The sequence below is a fragment of the Mobula birostris genome, chromosome 2 (assembly GCF_030028105.1).
Source record: "Mobula birostris isolate sMobBir1 chromosome 2, sMobBir1.hap1, whole genome shotgun sequence".
Classification (NCBI taxonomy): Eukaryota; Metazoa; Chordata; class Chondrichthyes; order Myliobatiformes; family Myliobatidae; genus Mobula; species Mobula birostris.
The window spans coordinates 4,145,063-4,171,791 of NC_092371.1; the positions used below are offsets into that span (position 1 = coordinate 4,145,063).

General features: G+C 52.0%; 1 protein-coding gene across 5 annotated transcripts in view; it reads right to left on the reverse strand.

Annotated features, from left to right (window-relative positions):
- LOC140211460 (rho guanine nucleotide exchange factor 2-like) overlaps positions 1 to 26,729 on the reverse strand; it is a 133,286-nt gene that overhangs the window by 65,887 nt on the left and 40,670 nt on the right. Inside the window, exon 1 of one of the 5 annotated variants that reach the window (XM_072281190.1) lies at positions 25,477 to 25,586. The exons of the other annotated variants lie outside the window; for them this stretch is intronic. Coding sequence (XP_072137291.1) covers positions 25,477 to 25,515 — 39 coding nt within the window. The 5' untranslated portion in view covers positions 25,516 to 25,586. Of the gene's footprint in view, positions 1 to 25,476; positions 25,587 to 26,729 lie in introns of those variants that run through there. 5 annotated transcript variants of the gene reach the window in all.

Sequence of the window (26,729 nt, forward strand, 5' to 3'; positions counted from 1 at the left end):
AACAAGCTACCCACACTGACTCTTAAACAGTGGGCCTGGTCTTCAATCCTCTCCCACCTGTAGACTGGGGACACAGGAGACAGCAGATGCCAGGACGTGGGACAAGGCCACAAGATGGTGGTGGAATTCAGCAGGGCCTCCACACCCATCTCCAGACACTTCCAGATCTTAGAATGCTGAGCAGAACAGCAGAAGAACAAACCCTTTGGCCTATTATCTTGTGCTGAAGCAATTAATGATGCTTGCTTACACTAAAGGCTGATTTATACTTGTGCGTACCAGCTTACGCCGTAGCCTACGCAAGTTGGCTACGCCATTGTGAGCATTTATACTTGCGCGTTGGTGTGTCTGCAATTCACTGCGAAAACGCTCATTGGCGGTGGGGTTTCTATGCCACTGTGTTGAGTTTCTTCATGCTGAAACTCAACACGAAGAAACTCAAACTTCAAACAACGGCAACTGAAACTGAAGGAGGGTGAATTTTCTGTGCTTCTCCGGCCACTGAGAGACATGGATGAGGAAATGCATTTCAAATATTCTCGGATGTCGGCAGGTAGATTTGATGATTTGGTTCACCATCTCCAACCATTTATTTCGCATCAGTGTACGCACAGTATACTCAGAGACTGGCAATCACCATTCGAGTTTTAGCTTCAGGTGGAAGTCAACAGGCTGTAGCAGCCAGCTACAAACTGGCGTCAAGCACAGGGTCCTCCATAATTTCGGAGGTCTGTAAAGCTTTATGGAAAGCATTGCAGCCAGAGTTCCTTCCCTGCCCTTCAGTCGCCCAATGGGAAGCTATTGCAGCGTAGGAGGAAATGCGACGCTACCAAGTGGACCAATCACAGTTGTTGCGGTCTGCCTCGCTGCGACGCGTAGTTACATTTTGGGAGAGGTGTGTGAGAGGCTACGGCATAGGGTACGCGGCTAGGTATTTGACACACAAGTATAAATCAGCCTTAAGCCCTCCTACACAATGTCCCTCCATTTCCAGTACATTCATGTGCCTAACTAAGAACTTTTTAAACAACTCGATTGCATTTTTCTCCACCAATTCATTCCAGTCATGCACCCAGCCCCCACTCTCTTTGTTAATACTTATCCTGCAAATTTCCTTTGAAAATCCCCTCTCACCCTAAATGCATGCCCACTGGTATTAGACATTTCCAACTTGGGAAAAAGATACGTTCTCTATCAATGCCTTTCATATACATATAAACATCCATCAGGTCTCCCCTCAGCCTCTGGCAAACTGCAGAAAACAACCCAAGCGTCCACCCTCTTATATCTCACAACCTCTAATCCAGGCAGCTTCCTGAAAACTTTCCTCAGGCCCTCTGCAAAGTCTCCAGATCTTTCCTGTAATGGGGTAGCCAGAACTGAACGCAAGGCAGCAGCACGCTCGCGAGCGTAGCGCTTTACAGCACCACAAAACCGTGGTCAATCCCCAATGCTGTCTGTCAGAAGTTTGTACCCTCTCCCCGTCACCACATGAGTTTCCTCACACGTTCCAAAGAGGGTTAGTAAGTTATGGGGGTGACATTGGCAAGCTGCCCCCAGCACATCCTCGGACTATGTTGGTTACCGACACAACAACACATTTCACTCTGTAGTCCGATGTACACGTGACAAATAGAGCTAACATTTGACCTTTCTCTCGCTACCTCGCCTAGCCACAGCAACAGCTTCAGTTCCCTGGCTCCCATGGCTTCCCCTTCACCATCCAGTCCTCGTACACTTGCACTCTCTGTCAGGAAAGCCTCGGGGCTCTCCGCTTCTTTCTGGACAACGGACCCAGCCAGTTCCCCTCCACCACCACCTGGCTCTCACCCTCAACAACTTCTCCTTTGCTTCCTCCTACTTTCACCACACCAACAGTGTTTCCATGGGTCCCCTTTTACACCTGCCTTTGGGCTAACTTTGTGGAACAGTCCACATTTGGAGGGCTTTCCCCGACTCTTTCTGCGCTCCGTCAACAACTGCGTTGGTGCTGCTTCCTGCACCCATGCCAAGTTCACCAGCTTTAACTACATCAACACCAGCTCCCACCCTACCCTAAAGTTCACCCAGTCCATTCTCGACACTTCCCTCACTGACCCGACCTGCAGGGCCTCTGGGGAACGGATAAGGCCTGAGGCCCATGGGGCAAAGAAACCAGTCCCTGCCTCCAGTGAATTTTTTTGTACTTCAGTAGTAAATTTTATTCATTATATAAAAATTATACCCAGGAATAAATGCTTTGCAAGAAATTTTCACATTCTTCATGTCATTCTGTCAGTACATTCAGCAACACACACGAAATGCTAGAGGAACTCAGCAGGACTGGCAACATCTGTGGTGGGAATTTTTTTTAAAAAATTGACATTTTGGACTGAGACGCTTCATCAAGAGGGTACCCAGGTGAAAGTTCTTAGTCTGAAACAATGACTGTTTATCCCCTTCCAATACAGTAGCTCTAGAAAGTTTGTGTGAACACTGTAGAATTTTTCCTGTTTCTGCATAAATATGATCTTAAAATGTGATTAGATCTTCATGCAAGTCCTAAACTAAATAAAGAGAACCCAATAACACACAGAAAACAGTATACTCGTTCATTTCAAAAACAAAAGAAAATCTACAGATGCTGGAAATCTGAGCAACACACATAAGATGCTGGAGGAACTGAGCAGGCCAGGCAGCACCTATGGAAAGAAAGTACAGTCAGTATTTCGGGCCGAGACCCTTTGGCAGCACGTTCATTTACTTATTGAGAAAAATGGCCCACTATTACATGGAAAAAGTATGTGAACTCTTGCTTTCAGTAACTTGTGTAACCCCCATGTACAGCAATAAATTCAACCAAACAATTCCGGAAACTGTCGATCGGTCCTGCACATTGGCTTGGAGGAATTTTAGGTCATTCCTTCTGACAAAACTGCTTAAACTCTGGTGGGCTTCCTTGCATGAACTGCTTGCTTCAGGTCCATTTCTATAGGATTAAGGTCAGGACTTTGACATGGCCATTCCAAAACATCAATCTTCTTTTTAAACCATTCTGTTGTTGATTTATTCTTGTCTTTCGGGTCATCGTCTTGTTGCATTATCCAATATCAACAAAGCTTCAGGTGATAGACTGCTACCCAGCCATTCTCCTGTAAGACATCGCGATACAATTTTGAATTCAACGATTTCAAGCTGTCCAGGCCCTGAGGCAACAAAGCAGCCCCAAACCACGACGCTCCTTTCACCATGCTTCACAGTTGGGATCAGGTGTTGGTGTTGGTGTGCAGTGCCCTTTTCCTCCAAACATAGCAAATGTACATTTCTGCTCACAAGATCAACTTTCCTCTCATCTGCTCACAGAACATGGTCCCAGAAGTGTTGTGGAACATCCAGGTGGTCTTTTGGAAACTTGAGACATGCAGCAATGTTTTCTCTTGGACAGCAGTGGTTTCCTCTGTGGTGTCCTTCCACAAACACCATTCTTGCTCAGTGTTTTTCTCATAGTGGACACATGAACAGAGACTTTAGCAAGTTCCAGAGATTTCTGCAGGTCTCTTACTGTTACCCTTGGGTTCTTTTTCACCTCCTTCAGCATTGCACGTTGTGCCCTTGGTGTGATCTTTGCAGGATGCCCACTCCTCGGGAGAGGAGCAACAGTACTGAGTTTCCTCCATTTGGAGACAATTTCTCTTACTGCCAACTGATCAGGTCTTTAGAAATGCTTTGGTAGCCTTTTAGAAACCACAGAAACACTACAGCACAGAAACAGGCCTTTTGTCCCTTCTTGGTCGTACCGAATCATTTTCTGCCTAGTCCCACTGAGCTGCACACGGACCATATCCCTCCATACACCTCCCATCCATGTATCTGTCCAATTTATTCTTAAATGTTAAAAAGGAACCCACATCTACCACCTCGTCTGGCAGCTCATTCCACACTCCCACCACTCTCTGTGTGAAGAAGCCCCCCAATGTTCCCTTTAAACCTTTCCCCCCTCACCCTTAACCCATGTCCTCTGGTTTTTTTCTCCCCTTGCCTCAGTGGAAAAAGCCTGCTTGCATTCACTCTATCTATACCCATCATAATTTTATATACTGTGCCTTTATCAAATCTCCCCTCATTCTTCTACACTCCAGGAAATAAAGTCCTAACCTATTCAACCTTTCTCTGTAACTGAGTTTCTCAAGTCCCGGCAACATCCTTGTAAACCTTCACTGCACTCTTTCAACCTTATTTATATCCTTCCTGTAATTTGGTGACCAAAACTGAACACAATACTCCAGATTCGGCCTCACCAATGACTTATACAACCTCACCATAACATTCCAGCTCTTATACTCAATACTTTGATTAATAAAGGCCAATGTACCAAAAGCTCTCTTTATGACCCTATCTACCTTTTCCAGCTTCATGCATCTCTACAATTCTTCTAAGATCCTCTGAAAGTTGTTTAGGTCGAGGCATGGTGCACATAAAGAGATCTTCTTGAGAACAGCAGGCTCTATCAGTAACCTGACTTTGTGTGTCTTTTTTATATAGGGCAGGGCACCTCTACAACCCTCACTTCCAATCTCACCCCATTGATTGGAACACCAAGCTCCAAATAGCTTTTGTATAAGGTTCACATACTTTTTCCAACCAATACATGTAATTTTGGATCATTTTCTCAATAAATACATGAACAAGTATAATGTTTTTGTGTTATTTATTTAATTGGGTTATCTTTATCTAGTTTCAGGACTGGCGTGAAAATCCGATCACACTTTAGGTCATATTTATGCAGAAATTGAGAAAATTCTATGGGTTCTAACAGTGCTATAGATACTGCCTGACCCCCTGCACTTCTCCAGCATTTCTGTAAGCTGCTCAAGACTTCTAGCATCTGCAGAAGCTCGGATGTCACGCTAACACTTTTATTTAAAGCACTGCACCGTGGGGTAATATAGCCTTTTGCTGTCCAAGGGGCTGCCCCACCTGCCGAAGCCCCTCCAAGTGAGCTGAGACCCAGCCCGCCTCTGCAGAGCATTAGAGAGGGCAAGACTGATCTCTGGTGTGCTCCTGCGGTACAGAGCATGCCCATCTGCGGTAACTCCCCCTCCTGCCGCGCTGGGGGGAAACAAGTGGGAGGAATGAAGACCCGAGAGCCTCCGCCTGCCCCACCGTAAGGAGCCACTCTGCCAACTCATCGATCAGTGTGCCCCATTGACCCTGGGGGGTGGATGGGGCAGGGCTCTGGTGGCCCTAGGAGAGAGATCGCCTTCACAAACACAGTTGCTCAGACCCTCTGGGGGGTTTGTCTCCTCGCTCTACATTTACCCCACACAATCAAATCTACCTGCAAAACCTACTGCTGGTGAGTGAAGACGCTCGGGAATCCACCACAACCATGCACTTTCAGATGGAGAGAGTCTCGGGATTATTGAACCTGGAACTACCGCTTAAGAAACTACCTCTACCATCACTACATCTTCCCCTCATCCCCCACCCAACATGTCCTTCACTCCCTGCCCCACCAAGCTGCACGGCTTAGTCCCAGTCCTCTGGGTGAATCAGCGAGCAGAGATCTCACAGGAGAAGGGAGACGAAGCTGGAAGGGGGTGCGGGAATCGGGACAAAGATGATGGAACTTGGAGGGTGAAGGAAGAGTCACCGAGTCACATAGGATGGGAACAGGTCCTTCAGCCCAACTAGTTCATGCTAACCAAGATTCCCATTCTAGGCCAGTCCCATTTGCCTATGTTGGGCCGATATTCCTCTAAACCTTTCCTATCCGTGTACCTGTCCATATCCCTCTAAACCTTTCCTATCCGTATACCTGTCCATACCCCTCTAAACCTTTCCTATCCGTGTACCTGTCCGTATCCCTCTAAACCTTTCCTATCCGTGTACCTGTCCATATCCCTCTAAACCTTTCCTATCCGTGTACCTTTCCATATCCCTCAAAACCTTTCCTATCCGTGTACCTGTCCATATCCCTCTGAACCTTTCCTATCCGTGTACCTGTCCGTATCCCTCTAAACCTTTCCTATCCATGTACCTGTCCATATCCCTCTAAACCTTTCCTATCCTTGTACCTGTCCATATCCCTCGAAACCTTTCCTATCCGTGTACCTGTCCATATCCCTCGAAACCTTTCCTATCCGTGTACCTGTCCGTATCCCTCTAAACCTTTCCTATCCGTGTACCTGTCCATATCCCTCTAAACCTTTCCTATCCGTGTACCTTTCCATATCCCTCAAAACCTTTCCTATCCGTGTACCTGTCCATATCCCTCTGAACCTTTCCTATCCGTGTACCTGTCCGTATCCCTCTAAACCTTTCCTATCCATGTACCTGTCCATATCCCTCTAAACCTTTCCTATCCTTGTACCTGTCCATATCCCTCGAAACCTTTCCTATCCGTGTACCTGTCCATATCCCTCGAAACCTTTCCTATCCGTGTACCTGTCCAGGTGCATTTTAAATGTTATCATTGTACCTGCTTCCACCACTCTGACCCTCTGGGTGAAGAAATCACCCCCCAGATTCCTGTTAAACTTCGCCCCTCTCACCTTAAACCTGTGCCCTTGAGTTCTTGGTTCCCCAGTTGAGGAGGGGGGAGTTAGGAGGTGAGTGAGGGGGTTGTGAGTGAGGTGTTGTGGAGGGAGAGTAAGAGGGGGAGCAGGCAACCTGAAACCTGCAAGCTGTGGGCTGCTGGTTTATGTGGCAATTTTGAGAGCATTATCCCAGAAACACTAAATTGCCACTCCCACCTCCTTTCCTTCAAAGCCTGGCTCTGGGAGTCCTCTGTGTTCCTGCTTATCTCCCTATAGCAACTGAATCCACAATCAGTTCCCCCTCCTCCCCCACACACTCCATCTGTCTCTCCATTCTCCTTCTCTGCCTCCATCTATCATCCAGCTGCCATTGTCTGCCCACTTCACCCTTCTCCTCCCCTACTGTCCTTCACCTCGCACCTCTTCTCAATTCACCACTGGGAGGGGTTTACAGCAGACAATTAAACCTGACAATCACACATAGAGCATGTACACAGACACACACACACACACACTCACATTCAGAGACAGCGAGACACACACACAAACACATACTCACAGAGACAGTGCGAGACACACACACACACTCACTCAGAGACAGCAAGACCCACACAGAGTGAGACACACACACTCACACAGAGACAGAGCGATTCACACACACACACACTCAAGCTCAGAGACAGCGAGACCCACACAGTCACAGACACACACACACAAACACATACTCACAGAGACAGAGCGAGACACACACATACACACACACACACAGAGCAAGACACACTCACAGAGAGTGACCCAAAATAACAGTGTCAGAGGCTGGTATTGAACCTGGATCTCTGGAGAAGAAAGGCAACAGCTCTACCTGTTTTTCAGGGATTGTACAAACTGCAAGACTGACAGTCTGGTCAGGGACAGTAGTGGCATCGCAGCTTTGACTATGAGAATTGGCACAGGCTAGGATGAGACGACGCTCTGAAAGATCGCTTTGACTCAGGGGGAAAACCTGACCTTCTATAAAAGCCACACACAGACAGCTGAAGGTATTTTCATCAGTCTTTGTAACAAGGAGCTGACTCATACTGAATTTACACATGTCCATCCCACACTGACCTTGAACAGAGAGCTTCAAACATCACCCTGCCTACAGTGTGTGTGTGACAGGATGGTGTGAGGGGAGCTTCACTCCGTGTCTGACCTTGGGAGTGTGTGATGGGACGGTGTGAAGGGAGCTCCACTCCGTGTCTGATCTTGGGAGAGTGTGATGGGACTGTGTAGAGGGAGTTTCACTCTGTGTCTGGCCCCGGGAGTGTGTGATGGGATGGTGTAGAGGGAGTTTCACTCTGTGTCTGACCCCGGGAGTGTGTGATAGGACGGTGTAGAGGGAGCTTCACTCTGTGTCTGACCCTGGGAGTGTGTGATGGGATGGTGTAGAGGGAGCTTCACTCTGTGTCTGACCCCGGGAGTGTGTGATGGGATGGTGTAGAGGGAGCTTCACTCTGTGTCTGACCCCGGGAGTGTGTGATGGGATGGTGTGGAGGGAGTTTCACTTTGTGTCTGACCCCGGGAGTGTGTGATGGGACAGTGTAGAGGGAGCTTCACTCTGTGTCTGACCCCGGGAGTGTGTGATGGGACGGTGTAGAGGGAGTTTCACTGTGTCTGACCCCGGGAGTGTGTGATGGGACGGTGTAGAGGGAGCTTCACTCTGTGTCTGGCCCCGGGAGTGTGTGATGGGACAGTGCAGAGGAAGCTTCACTCTGTGTCTGACCCCGGGAGTGTGTGATGGGATGATGTGGAGGGAGCTTCACTCTGTGTCTGACCCTGGGAGTGTGTGATGGGATGGTGTAGAGGGAGTTCCACTCTGTGTCTGACCCCGTGAGTGTGTGATGGGACGGTGTAGAGGGAGCTTCACTCTGTGTCTGACCCCGGGAGTGTGTGATGGGATGGTGTGGAGGGAGTTTCACTTTGCGTCTGACCCCGGGAGTGTGTGATGGGACAGTGTAGAGGGAGCTTCACTCTGTGTCTGACCCCGGGAGTGTGTGATGGGATGATGTGGAGGGAGTTTCACTCTGTGTCTGACCCCGGGAGTGTGTGATGGGATGATGTGGAGGGAGTTTCACTCTGTGTCTGACCCCGGGAGTGTGTGATGGGATGATGTGGAGGGAGCTTCACTCTGTGTCTGACCCCGGGAGTGTGTGATGGGACGGTGTGGAGGGAGCTTCACTCTGTGTCTGACCCTGGGAGTGTGTGATGGGACGGTGTAGAGGGAGTTTCACTCTGTGTCTGACCCTTGCCCTGGGAAGGGTCCTATGGTCTGCACGGTGTTGGAGATGTGTTCCTCTTGTGGATGGTACAGCCGCTAACCAGGACCAGTGAAAGGTGTCCCCTTACTCTGGTATCACAGAACATCCCCCTCCCAACCCTGATGAAGGGTCTCGACCTGAAACGTTGACTGTTTACTCTCAATGGATGCTGCCTGGCCTGCCGAGTTCCTCCAGCATTTTGTGTGTGTGGCTTGGATTTCCAGCATCTGCAGATTTCTTGTGTTTGTGATCCCCCTCTCAAAATCCCTTGGAACCCAGTGCCTGGTTCTGACACCCACACACCGACCTCCGTGACGAACTGCATCGCCACTGTCCCCCTCCCTGACTTCTGCCCTGCAGGGGAGAAGTAGGAACGAGGCAGTGATGGGGAAAGGAGGGAGCAGGAAGAGGATAGAGAAGGAAGGAAGCAGTGTATGCACGAGGGGAAAGGGGTATGCAGTCAGGGAGAGGATAGGGTTGGAGGGAGTGGGCTACAGGAAAGAAAAGGGAAGGAAGAAGGGTAGGGGAGAGGTGCAATGCAAGAAAGAGGAGGAGAGGTTGGAGGGAGAGGGACAGTGAGGAGAGAGACATACGGATTGAGACAGAGAGTGAGAGAAAGTGAAGGAGAGCAAGACAGGGAGGGGAGAGCAAAGGGGAGGGAGGGAGAGAGATGAAGAGAGAGACGGGGAGAGGGATGAGACGGTAGGGTAAGAGAGAGACTGGGGGGAGGGGAGAGAGAGAGAGAGAGAGACAGGGGGTGAAAGAGAAAGATGGGGGGTGAAAGAGAGAGACTGGGGGAGAGTGGGGGGGGAGAAGAGAGGGAGAGACCGGGGGGGGGCAGAGGGGAGAGAGAGAGAGAGAGACGGGGGGGGTGAAAGAAAGAGAGACGGGGGGGGGAGAGATAGAGAGAGAGACCGGGGAGGGAGGGGGGGGGGGGAGAGAGAGAGAGAGAGAGAGAGAGACAGACAGACAGACACAGAGACTGGAGGGGGAGTGAGACAGAGAGACAAAGGGCAGTGAAGGGGAGAGAGGGAGAGAGAGAGTATGAATGGGGGAAACTGGGGGCGGGGGAGAGGGCGAGAGAGAGAGAGAGACAGAGAGAGACAGAGGGGTGAAGGGAAGAGAGGGAGAGGGAGGGAGCGAGAGAATATGAATGGGGGAAACTGGGGGCGGGGGGAGAGGGCGAGAGACCGGGGGAGTGGAGGGAGAGAGAGATGGGGGGGGTGAAGGGGAGAGAGGGAGAGGGAGGGAGAGAGAGAGAGAGAGAATGAATATGAATGGGGGAAACTGGGGGCAGGGGGAGAGGGCGAGAGACCGGGGGGGGGGAGAGAGAGAGAGATGGGGGGGGGTGAAGTGGAGAGAGGGAGAGAGAGAGAGAGAAAATATGAATGGGGGAAACTGGGGGCGGGGGGAGAGGGCAAGAGACCGGGGGGGGGGGGGAGAGAGAGAGAGAGAGAGAACAAAGAGCCAGACGCGAGTGAGAGAATGAGGAGGAAGTAGGAGGAGAGCTGACAGATTGACGGAGACAGTGGGCATGTCTGAATTGGAATTATTATCAAATGTATCGAGACACAGTGAAAAGCTGGCCTTGTGACTGTTGGTACATTTCAGATCATTACACGGTGCATTAATGTAGAACAAGGTAAAGCAATAACAGAATGCAGAATGAAGTGTTACAGTGACAGAGAAACTGCAGTTTAGGCAACCAGGAATGTGGATGGGGGAGGGGGAGAAGGGGAAGGGTGTGAAATACAAGCAGGGCAGAAAGGGGAGGGGAAGGGAGGAGGGAGAGGAGACGGAGGAGGGAGAGGGGAGGGAAGAGGGAGAGGGGGAAGGAAGAGGGGGATGGGAGGAGGGTAAGGGAGGAGGGAGAGGGACGGAGGGAGGAGCAAGCGGTGAGGAGGGAGAGGGACGGAGGGAGGGGGAGAGGGGAGGATGGAGGGTGGAGGAGGGAGGAGACAGGGGGAAGGAAGGAGGGAGAGGGACAAGGGAGGAGGGAGAGGGACAGGGGACGAGGGAGAAGGGAGGAGGGAGAAGGGAGGAGGGAGAGGGGAGGAGGGAGAGAGGGGGAGGCGAGGAAGGAGAGAGAGGGAAGGGGAGGAAGGAGAGAGGGAAGGGAGGAAGGAGAGAGAGGGAAGGGAGGAAGGAGAGAGAGGGAAGGGAGGAAGGAGAGAGAGGGAAGGGAGGAAGGAGAGAGAGGGAAGGGAGGAAGGAGAGAGGGGGAAGGGAGGAGGGAGAGGAGAGGAGGGAGGAGGGAGGAGGGAAGGATCCTGGGGCAGCAATGCTCTCTGACAGTAGTCCATATCTGTGATTGTCCAGGAGCTGATGACTGCAGCTGCCTGACTGCCCGTGCTGGCAATGTGGGTACACAGCAGGTTCAGCCCCTGTCCAAAGTCTGAACAGCCGACCACTGTAGGAGAGGTGAGAGGGTCAGCTGACCACAGCTTCTCCCACCCATCCCAAGGCTGGGGACGGACTGATGATCAGAATTCACCCCACGCTGTCGAGAACCAGGGACAGAAAGCTTCTCGTATCCATGTTGGCAGAACAAGAGAACGGAAACACCACAGAAAACAGTGTCGCTCCGAGCCAGGCCCTCCAGGCCAGCCAGTCCATACTGACCAAGATTCCCATTCAGCTGATCCTATCTGTCTGTGTTTGGGCCAGATCCTTTTCAAACTAACCCACAGGCATTAGGGTACTGAACAGTCCCCTGTACAATAAGGTAGAACTTTGACCTCATAATCTACCTCACTACCTCATTGTGGCCCCTGCACCTTCTCATTTCCCTGCACTGCACTCTCTCTGTGACTGTGACTCATTATTCTGCACTTTGCTATTGATTTTCCCTTGTACAACATTGATCTGATTTGATAAATATATGCCTCTAGTATTAAACATTTTGACATGAAGACAACATCCATCAAAGATCCCCACCATCCAGGCCAGGCTGTCTTCTCTCAACTCCCATTGGCAGGAGGTACCGAAGCCTGAAGTCCCACACCACCAGGTTCAGGAACAGCTATTTCCTTCAACCATTCAGTTCTTGAACCAACCAACACAGCCCTAATCACCATCTCAGAACAGAACACTACAGACCACCTCGTGCACTACCATGGAATTGTCTCGGATTGTGTTCTTTCTGTCCGAATGCCTGTGAACTGCTTTGAGAGGTCGGTCATAGCAAGAATCAACTCCTGCCTAAGCAAGGACCTAAACCCGCTGCAGTTTGCCTCTGGCTACAATCAGTCTGCAGCAGATACAATCTCACTGGCTCTGCACTTGGCCTGGGATCACCAGGACAATAGTCACACCTACACCAGGCTGCTGTTTATTGACTACAGCTCAGCATTCAACACAATCATACCCTCCATTCTAATCAACAAGCTCCAAAACCTGGGCCTCTGTACCTCCTTCTGAAACTGATCCTTGAGATCACAGTCTGTGTGGATTGGAAATCTCCTCGCTGACAACACTAGCACACCTCCAGCAGCCCACTACGCTACTCATAGTTGTGTGGCTAGGCACAGCTCAAACGCCATCTACAAAGTTGCTGACGACACAACGGCTGCTGGGCAAATTTCAGATGGCGACGAGGAGGGGTACAGGTGTGAGACACACCAGCTGGTTGAGTGGTACCTCAACAACCTTGCACTCAACGTCAGCAAGACCCAGGAATTGACTGTGGACTTGAGGAAGGGGAAGTCGAGGGAACACACACCAGTCCTCGTTGAGGGTCAGCAGTGGAAAGGGTGAGCAGTTTCAAGTTCCCGGGTGTCAACATCTCTGAAGATCTACCCTGGGCCCAACACATTGATATAATTACAAAGGCACGACAGCACCAATATTTCATTTGGAGTTTGAGAAGAATTGGTCTGTCACCAAAGACACTTGCAAATTTCTACAGATATAGTGTGGAGAACATTCAAATTGGTCGCATCACCGTCTGGCATGGAGGTGATGCACAGATTTGGAAAAAGCTGCAGAAAGTTGTAAACTCAGCCAGCTCCATTATGGGCAATGATACATTGAAAATGAAGATTTGGAGAATGCAATTGTCAATAGCATTGTATGAAGGCAGTCCATGATCAGCCTGCGCCAATTTTGTTCCTGTGTACACCGGATGAATTCCTGTGTCAGTAAGGAACTAATACACAGCTTTCTAGTACTGTAATACAATTGGTAGTATTCTAATTTGTTTGGTATTTAATTTAAATACATAATTTATTACTTAGTTTGTTATTTTTTTATTTCCTTTTGACTGTTTCCATGAAACTCTGTACTGGTGCCAGCCAATGTGTCCCCATTGTCTGGGGATACACTGTAATTTAAACATTCTTCATTATCATCGATATATTGTGCTGTCCTGCCACTGCAAAGCAACAAAGTTCATGACATTTGCCAGAGATGTTAAACCTGAATTTCATTGGTTTATTTATTGGGGTGCCCCTCCCCTCCAGCCCTTCGAGCTGTGCCATCTAGCAAACCCGATTTAACCCTAGCCTAATCACATAACACTTTACAATGACCAATTAACCTTCTAACCAGTACGCCTCTGGACTGCGGAAGGAATGCAGAGCACCTGGAGAAAGAGAGGTTTGGATAGGTACATGTTGGGAGGGGTATGGAGGACTATGGTCGATAGGTCCAGGCTGACCAGATGGGCTGAAGGACCAGCTTCTGTGCTGTATTGCTCATTGACTCTAACTGGAACACAAGCAAACTGCAAATCAGCCTTTGTGCATTTCTATCGAAATAAAACTCCCCGGGGAGTTTCCTGCACAGGAAAGCAATATGAAGTCCGGAAGCCAAACAGTGTGTCAACAGAGAGTGGGACAGAGGACCGGACGAAGGAATTCAGAAGCCTGGGTTCCAGGCAATTATGAGAGCCATGGACATGGCAGACTGTCAGAAATGTCAAGCACTGGAGGGCATGCGTTTAAGGTGACAAGGGGAAAGTTCAAAGGGGATGTGCAGGGCAACAGAGCGGTAGCTGCCTGGAATGGAAGCAGGCAGTTTGGTCCAGTTTAAGAGGTTTTGGGTATCACTCTTACAGCACCAGCGAACATGTTCAATTCCAGCCGCTGTACCCCGTACCCCCGTGACCATGTGGGTTTCCAAAGACAGCGGTTAGGGTTAATAAACTGTGGCCATGCCATGGTGGCATGAGAAGTGGACGGCCCCAGAACATCCCTGTTGATTTGACAAAGCAAAGAATGCATTTCCCAGGATGTTTCGATGTACGGTACGTATGACAAATAAATCAATACATGGCTATGAATTCTGATTCTGAGTCTTCTGTATGGAATGGTGGATACAGATCACCTGTAGGGAATGGTGGGATACGGATCACCTGTACCGAATGGTGGGATACAGATCACTTGTACGGAATGGTGGGATACAGATCACTTGTACGGAATGGTGGGATACGGATCACCTGTAGGGAATGGTGGGATACAGATCACTTGTACGGAATGGTGGGACATGGATCAGCGTAGGGAATGGTGGGATATGGATGCACTACAGGGAATGGTGGGATACGGATCACCTGTAGGGAATGGTGGGACACATATCAGCTGTAGGCAGAGGTAGTTTGATTTAATTCAGCACCGTGGTCAGCACAGATATAGTGGGCTGAAGGACCTGATCTCATGCTGTACGGTTCCAGCTTCTGTGCGAAGCCGATGAGGAGGACAGTGCTCAGCGCAGACGTCTCAGAGGGCTGTGGGTTTGAAGGAGGTGAAGGGGAGAGTACTCGAGGAGGGGACTCCACGCAGAGCACGATGGGCCTTTGGCACAGTCAGACAGGAAGCGACCCTCTCCTTGAGCAAACAACCACCGCCAGAGTATCCCACCTAGTGTGCACAAGGTCGGAAAAAAGATGCAAACTCAGCCAGCTCTTACATGGGTCCCAGCCTCTCCAACATCGTGGACATTTTCACAAGGAACTTCTTCAAAAAGTCGGCATCCATGCCTTCTTCATATTACTGACATCAAGGAGGTACTGGAGCCTGAAGACACATACTAAACTTTTCAGGAACAGCTTCTTCCCTCAGTCATCAGATTACTGAATGGACAATGAACCCATGTACGCCATCACTGATTAACATTTATAAACATGTTTATTACTGTAAAATAGAGTTTTATTATGTACTGCTGCCACAGAACAACATATGCCAGTGATATTAATCCTGATTCTGAATGTGACTGGTGAGGTGTACACAACAAACCTCATCCACACTGATGTCAATATTCAGTACGGCCAGGGGCACAGACACATCAGAAACAAAACAGCAGGAGGAGGCCACTCTGCCCCAGGTCCCTGCTTCCTCGTTTACATCAAATCACCTCCCTCCACTCACTCTCCCGATTCCCTTAACGTCCAAAGTCCATTCAGCTCTGGCCTGAATACATCAGGTGACGAAGCAGCCAGGGAGGAAATGCCAAACATTCCCTGTTCTACAGGTGAAAAAATCTCTCCCCAATTCTGTTCCAAATGGTCGGCCCTCCCCTCATTCTGAGACTGGGATCACAGCCGGGAAGACCCCCAGACATACTGACCACGTGAGAATGTGTGTTTCAACAAGCTTCTCTCAAACCAGGAGGGGTGACAGGGGAGAGGAATAAAAGGGACCAGAGTGGCAAATTCTTCACCAATAGGATATATGGAAGGAGCTTCACAGGAAGTGGTTGATGCAGATAATTAAGATGTTTAAAGAACATTTGGACCAGTACGTGGATAGGTTCACCAATAGGACCCTCCACAGTGAACAGTGGAGCCTGAGTGTGTTGTACAATAGAGGGACCTAGGAGTACGGGTACATGGTTCTCTGAAAATGGAGTCACAAGTAGACGGGGGCGTTAAAGTCGTCTTTTGACTCGCTAGCCTTCATCAGTCTGAATACCAATTACAGGAGTTGGAATGTCACGTTGCAGTTGTACAAGATGATGGTGAGACCGTGTTTCGAATACTGTGTTTAGTATTGGTCGCCCTGCTGTGGGACAGATGCCATTAAGCTGGGAGAAAGGAGATTTACGAGGATGTTGCTGGGACCCAAGGGACTGAGTTATGGAGATACTGGGACTTTATTTCTTGGAATGCAGGAGACTGAGGGGTGACCTTATAGAAGTGTACAAAATCACGGGGGGGGGCATAGAAAGTCTTTATCCCCAGGGCTGGGGAATCAAGAACAAGAGGGCAAAGGTTTCTGAAGGCAAAGAAAGGGGAGAAATTTAATGGGAACCTGAGGGGCAACTTTTACACCCAGAGGATGTTCAGTATATGGGACAAGCTGTCAGAGGTAGTGATCAAGGGAGATACATAACAACATTTAAAAGACACTTGGGCAAGTACATGGATGGAAAAGGTGGGACTTGGGACAAATGGGGATGAGCTTGGACCAGCCTGCTTCCGGATCTGTATGAGTCTAGCATAGGACTCAGAAATTCTCAACCTCACAGTGCCAGGAATCTCTGCCATACTTAATGACACCAAAGCCCTCCCATACAGTCAGAACCGAATGAAACAAACTGCCAGAGAGGCAAAGCTCTCTGCCCAAGCCAGATCCAGGGCACAGGCAGCAAGCACTCCCTTCTCAGGAGGTAGAGTGGATTCAGTGTGAAGTGAGTCAGCCCACATCCTGTCATTGTGTGAAAGAGCTGACTTTGCCAACCACTCCTGGAGTCAAATCTGTATCAAGCATTCCTGGGAATGCAAACTTCACGCCACATCGCTGCTGCAGTCTGGGGGGGGGGGGGGGGGCGGCAGGCCACTCCACCGTCCAATTCCTGCAAGCTGCCAGAGCGGCAATTTAAGGAGTAGCCAGAACGGACAATTCAACAGGACGTTACTTGGAATGGAGGGCGGAATATGCAAGGAGAGATTGCACAAGGTGGAGCAATACACACAAAATACTGGAACTCAGCACGTCCAGAGGCACCTAACATGGGGAATAAACAAGACATTCCAGGCCGAGACCCATCATCAAGACTAGAAAGCAAAAACATGACCCCACACTCTTATTCTCGGTTCTTTTTTTTTGGCATGTGCCTGCGAGGCTGTGTGTGCGTGGGTCCGTGATGATATCTTTTTCATGGCTTTTACAAGGCGCGGAGTGAGCAAGAGAGAGACTGCGTGGCGCACCACTCCTCACACAGACATTTTCGCAGTATTTTCCCTTCTATTTTCACGAGGTCGAGTTGCGATCTCGACACTCAACCCAGCATGGATGGAAAGCGTACTCGGGAGCAGACCTGACTGGTTTCGAACCCATGAACCTCCACTCCCGGGTCTGGCGCCGATGTCGTTGTGCCACCAGCCGGCCCCTTATTCTCAGTTCTAACCCCTTCTTTTCCAGTCCCGATGATGGGTCTCAGACTTAAATATTAACAGTTTATTCCTGTCTATAAATGCTGCCTGATCTGCTGAGTTCCTCTAGCATTTTGTGTGTGTTTGTGTTACTCAAGATTTCCAGCATCTGTAGAATCTCCTGTGCTAAATGTACCGGACAGGACAGGTTTGCTCACACTGTGATGCAGGAATCTCGGGATGTCCTTATAAGGGTTTTAAAGAGATTACAGTGTTACTGCATGGAAACTGCCTATTTAGCTCAACTGTTCATTACCCTATCCCTGCAGATGATAGAGTTGGCATGGAAACAGGCCTTTTAGCCCAACAGTCCATGACAACCAAGGTACCCGAGCTAGACCCACCTGTCCATATCCCTCTAAACCTTTCCTATCCCTGTATCCCTCTAAACCTTTCCTATCCGTGTACCTGTCCGTATCCCTCTAAACCTTTCCTATCCGTGTACCTGTCCATATCCCTCCAAATCTTTCCTCTCCGTGTACCTGTCCGTATCCCTCTAAACCTTTCCTATCCGTGTACCTGTCTGTATCCCTCTAAATCTTTCCTATCCGTGTCCCTGTCCATATGCCTCTAAACCTTTCCTATCCGTGTACTTGTCCGTATCCCTCTAAACCTTTCCTATCCGTGTACCTGTCCATATCCCTCTAAACCTTTCCTATCCGTGTACCTGTCCATATCCCTCTAAACCTTTCCTATCCGTGTACCTGTCCATATCCCTCTAAACCTTTCCTATCCGTGTACCTGTCCGTATCCCTCCAAACCTTTCCTATCCGTGTACCTGTCCATATCTCTCTAAACCTTTCCTATCCATGTACCTGTCCAAGTATCTTTTAAATGTCATTAATCTACCTGCCGCAATCACTTCCTCTGGCAGCTCGTTCCATAGACTGACCACCCTCTCGGTGAAGAAGTCGCCCCTCAGGTTCCTATTAAACCTCTGCCCTCTCATCCAGCTCTGACAGAAAGACAGCTGTGTGCATTGACAGTATCCGCCCATCATAGGGCAGACTGCCAGAGGCTGGGGAGTCCAGGCTGAGGTGCTGCAGTTTCATCCGTGACATAAGAGAGTGCAGATGCTGGAATCTGGAGCAATGCACAAGTTCAGCAGCATCTGTGGAGGTACAGTGGGTGATCGACATTTTGGATGGAGACCCTTTGGTAGGGGGAGATGGCTGGTATTGAGAAAAGAGGGGGAAGAGGGGAGGCAGGCGCCAGAAGGTGATGGATGAACCAGGTGAAGAGGGAAAGATTGGCAGAAAGACAAGGGGGGAGGGAGAGACAGAGGCTGAGAGGAACAGAATGATTGAGATTAATAGCAGAACGTGTCGGGGGGGAAGGGAAACTAAGGTTTTCACTTAGAGGGTGGTCCGTATATGGAACGAGCTGCCAGACAAAGTGGTTGGACAGGTAAATGGACAGGAAAGGTTTTGTGTTATGACTCAGCTCCCTGCCTATCAAGTCTGCTCCCAACTCCCGTCGAACTGCTGTTTTCTGCAACCCCAGCTCATCCAACTGCCCAGGTCACCCTGTCCATACCCACCACCTCTCTCCAGCTACTCACTCCGGCAACATGCCTCTCAGAGAGGACAGCCATCACAAACGTTCACCATAACCATCCAGCATCTGTATCAATCATGGTGTACCAAACAGCTTCACCCAACCACAACCGTCCAGCATCCGTATCAATCACGGTGTACCAAACAGTTTCACCTACCACAACCGTCCAGAATCCGTATCAATCATGGTGTACCAAACAGCTTCACCTACCATAACCGTCCAGAATCCATATCAATCATGGTGTACCGTACAGCTTTACCCAACCACAACCTTCAGCATCCTTATCAATCATGGTGTACCAAACAGCTTCAACCACCATAACCTTCCAGAATCCATATCAATCATGGTGTATCAAACAGCTTCAACCACCATAACCTTCTGAACAAAACTGAATGCTTTTGGGGACAGGGCTGGCCAGCATCCCCACAGAAATTGCAATACGAGACCAGGCAGGTGTACAGGCTGTACAAACTGTAAAGAGTAACTGTTATTCAGGGTGAGGGTCACTGTGTAACTGTACAGAATCACTGTTTATTCAGGGTGAGGGTCACTGTGTAAATGTACAGAGTCACTGTTTATTCAGGGTGAGGGTCACTGTGTAACTGTACAGAATCACTGTTTATTCAGGGTGAGGGTCACTGTGTAAATGTACAGAGTCACTGTTTATTCAGGGTGAGGGTCACTGTGTAACTGTACAGAGTCACTGTTTATTCAGGGTGAGGGTCACTGTGTAACTGTACAGAGTCACTGTTTATTCAGAGTGAGGGTCACTGTGTAACTGTACAGAGTCACTGTTTATTCAGACTGAGGGTGACTCACTGTGTAACTGTACAGAGTCACTGTTTATTCAGGGTGAGGGTCACTGTGTAACTGTACAGAGTCACTGTTTATTCAGGGTGAGGGTCACTGTGTAACTGTACAGAGTCACTGTTTATTCAGGGTGAGGGTCACTCACTGTATAACTGTACAGAGTCACTGTTTATTCAGGGTGAGGGTCACTCACTGTATAACTGTACAGAGTCACTGTTTATTCAGGGTGAGGGTCACTCACTGTGTAACTGTACAGAGTCACTGTTTATTCAGGGTGAGGGTCACTGTGAAACTGTACAGAATCACTGTTTATTCAGGGTGAGGGTCACTGCGTATCTGTACAGAGTTACTGTTTATTCAGGGTGAGGGGCACTCACCGTGTAACTGTACAGAGTCACTGTTTATTCAGGGTGAGGGGCACACTGTAACTGTACAGAGTCACTGTTTATTCAGGGTGAGGGTCACTGTTTATTCAGGGTGAGGGTCAGTGTGTAATTGTACAGAGTCACTGTTTATTCAGGGTGAGGGTCACCGTGTGACTGTACAGAGTCACTGTTTATTCAGGGTGAGGGTCAGTGTGTAGCTGTACAGAGACACTGTTTATTCAGGGTGAGGGTCACTCTGTATCTGTACAGAGTTACTGTTTATTCAGGGTGAGGGTCACTCACTGTGTAACTGTACAGAGTCACTGTTTATTCAGGGTGAGGGTCACTGTGTAACTGTACAGAGTCACTGTTTATTCAGGGTGAGGGTCACTGTGTAACTGTACAGAGTCACTGTTTATTCAGGGTGAGGGTCTCTGTGTAACTGAACAGAGTCACTGTTTATTCAGGGTGAGGGTCACTGTAACTGTACAGAGTCACTGTTCATTCAGGGTGAGAGTCACTGTGTAACTGTACAGAGTCACTGTTTATTCAGGGTGAGGGTCACTGTTTATTCAGGGTGAGGGTCAGTGTGTAATTGTACAGAGTCACTGTTTATTCAGGGTGAGGGTCAGTGTGTAGCTGTACAGAGACACTGTTTATTCAGGGTGAGGGTCACTGTGTATCTGTACAGAGTCACTGTTTATTCAGGGTGAGGGTCACTCACTGTGTAACTGTACAGAGTCACTGTTTATTGAGGGTGAGGGTCACTGTGTAACTGTACAGAGTCACTGTTTATTGAGGGTGAGGGTCACTGTAACTGTACAGAGTCACTGTTTATTCAGGGTGAGGGTCACTGTTTATTCAGGGTGAGGGTCAGTGTGTAACTGTGCAGAGTCACTGTTTATTCAGGGTGAGGGTCACTGTGTAACTGTACAGAGTCACTGTTTATTCAGGGTGAGGGTCACTGTGTAACTGTACAGAGTCACTGTTTATTCGGGGTGAGGGTCACTGTGTAACTGTACAGAGTCACTGTTTATTCAGGGTGAGGGTCACTGTAACTGTACAGAGACACTGTTTATTCAGGGTGAGGGTCACTGTGTATCTGTACAGAGTCACTGTTTATTCAGGGTGAGGGTCACTCACTGTGTAACTGTACAGAGTCACTGTTTATTGAGGGTGAGGGTCACTGTGTAACTGTACAGAGTCACTGTTTATTCAGGGTGAGGGTCACTGTGTAACTGTGCAGAGTCACTGTTTATTCAGGGTGAGGGTCACTGTGTAACTGTACAGAGTCACTGTTTATTCAGGGTGAGGGTCACTGTGTAACTGTACAGAGTCACTGTTTATTCAGGGTGAGGGTCACTGTGTAACTGTACAGAGTCACTGTTTATTCAGGGTGAGGGGCACTGTGTAACTGTACAGTGTCACTGTTTATTCAAGGTGAGGGTCACTGTAACTGTACAGAGTCACTGTTTATTCAGGGTGAGGGGCACTCACTGTGTATCTGTACAGAGTTACTGTTTATTCAGGGTGAGGGTCACTGTGTAACTGTACAGTGTCACTGTTTATTCAAGGTGAGGGTCACTGTAACTGTACAGAGTCACTGTTTATTCAGGGTGAGGGTCTCTGTGTAACTGAACAGAGTCACTGTTTATTCAGGGTGAGGGTCACTGTGTAACTGTACAGAGTCAATGTTTATTCAGGGTGAGAGTCACTGTTTAACTGTACAGAGTCACTGTTTATTCAGGGTGAGGGTCACTGTGTAACTGTACAGAGTCACTGTTCATTCAGGGTGAGAGTCACTGTGTAACTGTACAGAGTCACTGTTTATTCAGGGTGAGGGTCTCTGTGTAACTGTACAGAGTCACACTTTGCTCTGAGTCAATGGAATGTTCGACTAGCAAGAGGCCTGACATATCAGGCTGTCAATGTGGAGCTGGTGGCTGGAATCGCATCATCCACATAGCCCCTGCCATTCACTGTCTACCGGGTCCCCACGGGCCACTCATCAGGAGCTCCAGGGAGGGAGATTCTCCCTTGGCCCCTTTCTGGTCTTCCTTCAACTGTAGCACACTGCCCCAAGGACTGGACTGACGGTAGGAGGATACCAGTCCTGTGGATTCTGGTGGTCCCAAACATAGAGCCGATCCGCTCCCAGTGCAGCTCACAAGCTGAGACCAGGTGAGGTCGGCAACCTGAGTCCATACAGCCAAGGCCGTCATCAGCTCAAAATGATTCCAACATCCAGCTCATTGGTGGTACCCCCACCCTGCCCAAAGCACTCGGTCTCAAACTGTGACACCCACCCCGAAGAGGCAGGGGAGGTCACGCACTCAGCCACTGAGCACCCTCCGCGGCACACAGCCTCCCGCCAACAGAGCACAAAACTCACTCTTCCCCTTCCCTCCTTCACTGACAGAGAACAAAAGCCGAGTCACCACAGCCCAAGAAACCAGGTCTGTGCAGTAAAAGGCCCAGGAGAAAGAGGAAATCACACACTTCCCAAACTCGAGGCTCTGCGGCAGCTGAAAAGCTGGAGGAACACACTCACCATGGTGACTGCAGTCAGCTGGTCACCTCCTCCAACAGCTTCACACTCGTACACCCAAACACAAACAACAGCATCACACTCATACACCCAAACACATACAACTCACAATGGTGACTGTACTCAGCTGGTCACCCCCTCCAACAGCTTCACACTTGTACACCCAAACACAAACAACAGCATCACACTCATACACCCAAACACATACAACTCACAATGGTGACTGTACTCAGCAGGTCCCACCCCCAACACAGCTCTCCATCAGAACATAACAGGGATGGAGGGAGGGTAGGGGTGGGGTTGTGCAGAGAGGGGGGATGGGAAACGATGGAGTGAAGGAGAGGCAGGGATGTAGGGGGAGGGGGGAAAGAAGGGAAAGAGGGGGTGGGAAAATATGGTGGGTGGTTGAGGTGAGGATGTGGGGAGGGGAGGTGTGAGTATGTGGGGAGGGGTGGGGTGAGGATGTGGGAAGGGGTGGGGTGAGGATGTGGGGAGGGGAGGTGTGAGTATGTGGGGGGGTGAGGATGTGAGGAGGGAAAGTCGGGGTGAGGATGAAGGGGAAGGAGGGAGGGGTGAGGATGGAGGGGAGGAGGAGGTGAGGATGGAGGGGAGGAGGAGGTGAGGGTGGAGGTGAGGAGGATGGAGGGGGTGAGGATGGAGGGGGTGAGGATGGAGGGGGGGTGAGGATGGAGGGGGGGTGAGGATGGAGGGGGGTGAGGATGGAGGGGGGTGAGGATGGAGGGGGGGTGAGGATGGAGGGGGGGTGAGGATGGAGGGGAGGAGGGGGTGAGGATGGAGGGGAGGAGGGGGTGAGGATGGAGGGGAGGAGGGGGTGAGGATGGAGGAGAGGAGGGGGTGAGGATGGAGGGGAGGAGGGGGTGAGGATGGAGGGGGGTGAGGATGGAGGGGAGGAGGATGGAGGGGAGGAGGATGGAGGGGAGGAGGATGGAGGGGAGGAGGATGGAGGGGGGTGAGGATGGAGGGGGGGGTGAGGATGGAGGAGGGGTGAGGATGGAGGGGGGTGAGGATGGAGGGGGGGTGAGGATGGAGGGGGGGTGAGGATGGAGGGGGGGTGAGGATGGAGGGGAGGAGGGGGTGAGGATGGAGGGGAGGAGGGGGTGAGGATGGAGGGGAGGAGGGGGTGAGGATGGAGGGGAGGAGGGGGTGAGGATGGAGGGGAGGAGGGGGTGAGAATGGAGGGGAGGAGGGGGTGAGAATGGAGGGGAGGAGGGGTGAGAATGGAGGGGAGGAAGGAGTGAGAATGGAGGGGAGGAGGGGGTGAGGACGGAGGGGAGGAGGGGGTGAGGACGGAGGGGAGGAGGGGGTGAGGACGGAGGGGAGGAGGGGGTGAGGACGGAGGGGAGGAGGGGGTGAGGACAGAGGGGAGGAGGGGGTGAGGACGGAGGGGAGGAGGGGGTGAGGATGGAGGGGAGGAGGGGGTGAGAATGGAGGGGAGGAGGGGGTGAGGACGGAGGGGGTGAGAATGGAGGGGAGGAGGGGGTGAGAATGGAGGGGAGGAGGGGGTGAGAACGGAGGGGAGGAGGGGGTGAGAACGGAGGGGAGGAGGGGGTGAGGATGGAGGGGAGGAGGGGGTGAGAATGGAGGGGAGGAGGGGGTGAGGATGGAGGGGAGGAGGGGGTGAGGACGGAGGGGGTGAGAATGGAGGGGAGGAGGGGGTGAGAATGGAGGGGAGGAGGGTGTGAGAATGGAGGGGAGGAGGGGGTGAGGATGGAGGGGAGGAGGGGGTGAGAACAGAGGGGAGGAGGGGGTGAGAACAGAGGGGAGGAGGGGGTGAGGATGGAGGGGAGGAGGGGGTGAGAATGGAGGGGAGGAGGGGGTGAGGATGGAGGGGAGGAGGGGGTGAGAATGGAGGGGAGGAGGGGGTGAGGATGGAGGGGAGGAGGGGGTGAGGATGGAGGGGAGGAGGGGGTGAGGATGGAGGGGAGGAGGGGGTGAGGACGGAGGGGGTGAGGATGGAGGGGAGGAGGGGGGTGAGAACGGAGGGGAGGAGGGGGTGAGGATGGAGGGGAGGAGGGGGTGAGGATGGACGGCGGGAGGGGGTGAGGATGGAGGGGAGGAGGGGGTGAGAATGGAGGGGAGGAGGGGGTGAGGATGGAGGGGAGGAGGGGGTGAGAATGGAGGGGAGGAGGGGGTGAGGATGGAGGGGAGGAGGGGGTGAGGATGGAGGGGAGGAGGGGGTGAGGATGGAGGGGAGGAGGGGGTGAGGACGGAGGGGTGAGGATGGAGGGGAGGAGGGGGTGAGAACGGAGGGGAGGAGGGGGTGAGGATGGAGGGGAGGAGGGGGTGAGGATGGACGGCGGGAGGGGATCAGGATGGAGGGTGGGAGGGGGTGAGGATGGAGGGGAGGAGGGGGTGAGGATGGAGGGGAGGAGGGGGTGAGGACGGAGGGGGTGAGGATGGAGGGGAGGAGGGGGTGAGAACGGAGGGGAGGAGGGGGTGAGGATGGAGGGGAGGAGGGGGTGAGGATGGACGGCGGGAGGGGGTGAGGATGGAGGGGAGGAGGGGGTGAGAATGGAGGGGAGGAGGGGGTGAGGATGGAGGGGAGGAGGGGGTGAGAATGGAGGGGAGGAGGGGGTGAGGATGGAGGGGAGGAGGGGGTGAGGATGGAGGGGAGGAGGGGGTGAGGATGGAGGGGAGGAGGGGGTGAGGACGGAGGGGGTGAGGATGGAGGGGAGGAGGGGGTGAGAACGGAGGGGAGGAGGGGGTGAGGATGGAGGGGAGGAGGGGGTGAGGATGGACGGCGGGAGGGGATCAGGATGGAGGGTGGGAGGGGTAGCGTGTCTGATGACCGAGGAGCTCACTGGGAAAAGGCGGCGATAAGCGGCTCCAAGGACCGAGTCCCGAGGGACGGGGCCGGCGCGCAGACAAAGCGGCCCCAGGGAGAGAGGGTGAGAGCGGCAGCCGAGGCCGCAAAAGGGCCGGCGAATTGGGAGGGGGGAGTGAGGCGGTGAGGGAGACCCGGTCGCCGAGCGACACTGCCGGTCCGTACCTTATTTGCGATCTGGCGGCTCCTGTCGGCGCGGTACATGGCGGCTGCCGGAGGCTGCGGGGCGGCCGCACATGGGCCGGGCGGGGAGGGGGGGCGTCCGGGGCGGGGCCTGCGGGCGAGGGCGGAGTCTGGGGAAGGTGTGGCCTGAACGCAAACAAAGGGGCGGAGCCTGAGCGAACATTAAAAAGCCATACGTCGCTGAGGGGGCGTGGAAAAGGCACAGGCGTAAGGACGTCAGGGCGGGGCGTGGCGGGGCAGGCGCTGCGGGAGGGGGCAGTGTTGGGGAGTGGGCGTGGCCTCATCATCAGTCGGGGCTGCCGCTTATGTGGGATCGGAACCTGCGATCCCTCCGGACGGCCGCTACCTCGGGCAGCCACCCCACCTCATTGGTCCAGCAGCCTCCCATTCCGTCCCAGCCGACGGTGAGATCCGCCGGCCACAACACCACCCATTTCTGTTTCCGCTATCCTCCTTCCCCGTCAATAACTTCCCGATTCTCCAGCTGAACAGTTATCCCAGGAAAACAGCACGCCGGTTCCCACACGCTGCTGAGACTGTCCCACACGCTGCTGGGACTGTCCCACACGCTGCTGGGCCGGTTCCCACACGCTGCTGGGCCGGTTCCCACACGCTGCTGAGACTGTCCCACACGCTGCCGGGACTGTCCCACACGCTGCCGGGCCGGTTCCCACACGCTGCCGGGCCGGTTCCCACACGCTGCCGGGCCGGTTCCCACACGCTGCCGGGCCGGTTCCCACACGCTATCGGGCCGGTTCCCACACGCTGCTGGGACTGTCCCACACGCTGCTGGGACTGTCCCACACGCTGCTGGGACTGTCCCACACGCTGCTGGGCCGGTTCCCACACGCTGCTGGGCCGGTTCCCACACGCTGCTGGGCCGGTTCCCACACGCTGCTGAGACTGTCCCACACGCTGCTGGGACTGTCCCACACGCTGCTGGGCCGGTTCCCACACGCTGCTGAGACTGTCCCACACGCTGCTGGGACTGTCCCACACGCTGCTGGGCCGGTTCCCACACGCTGCTGGGCCGGTTCCCACACGCTGCTGAGACTGTCCCACACGCTGACACACCCCTCACCCCTCACTGTGACACTGAAACACCCCACACCCCTCACTGTAACACTGACACACCCCTCACCCCTCACTGTGACACTGACACCCCCCACACCCCTCACTGTAACACCGAGACACCCCTCACTGTGACACTGACACACCCCTCACTCATCAGTGTG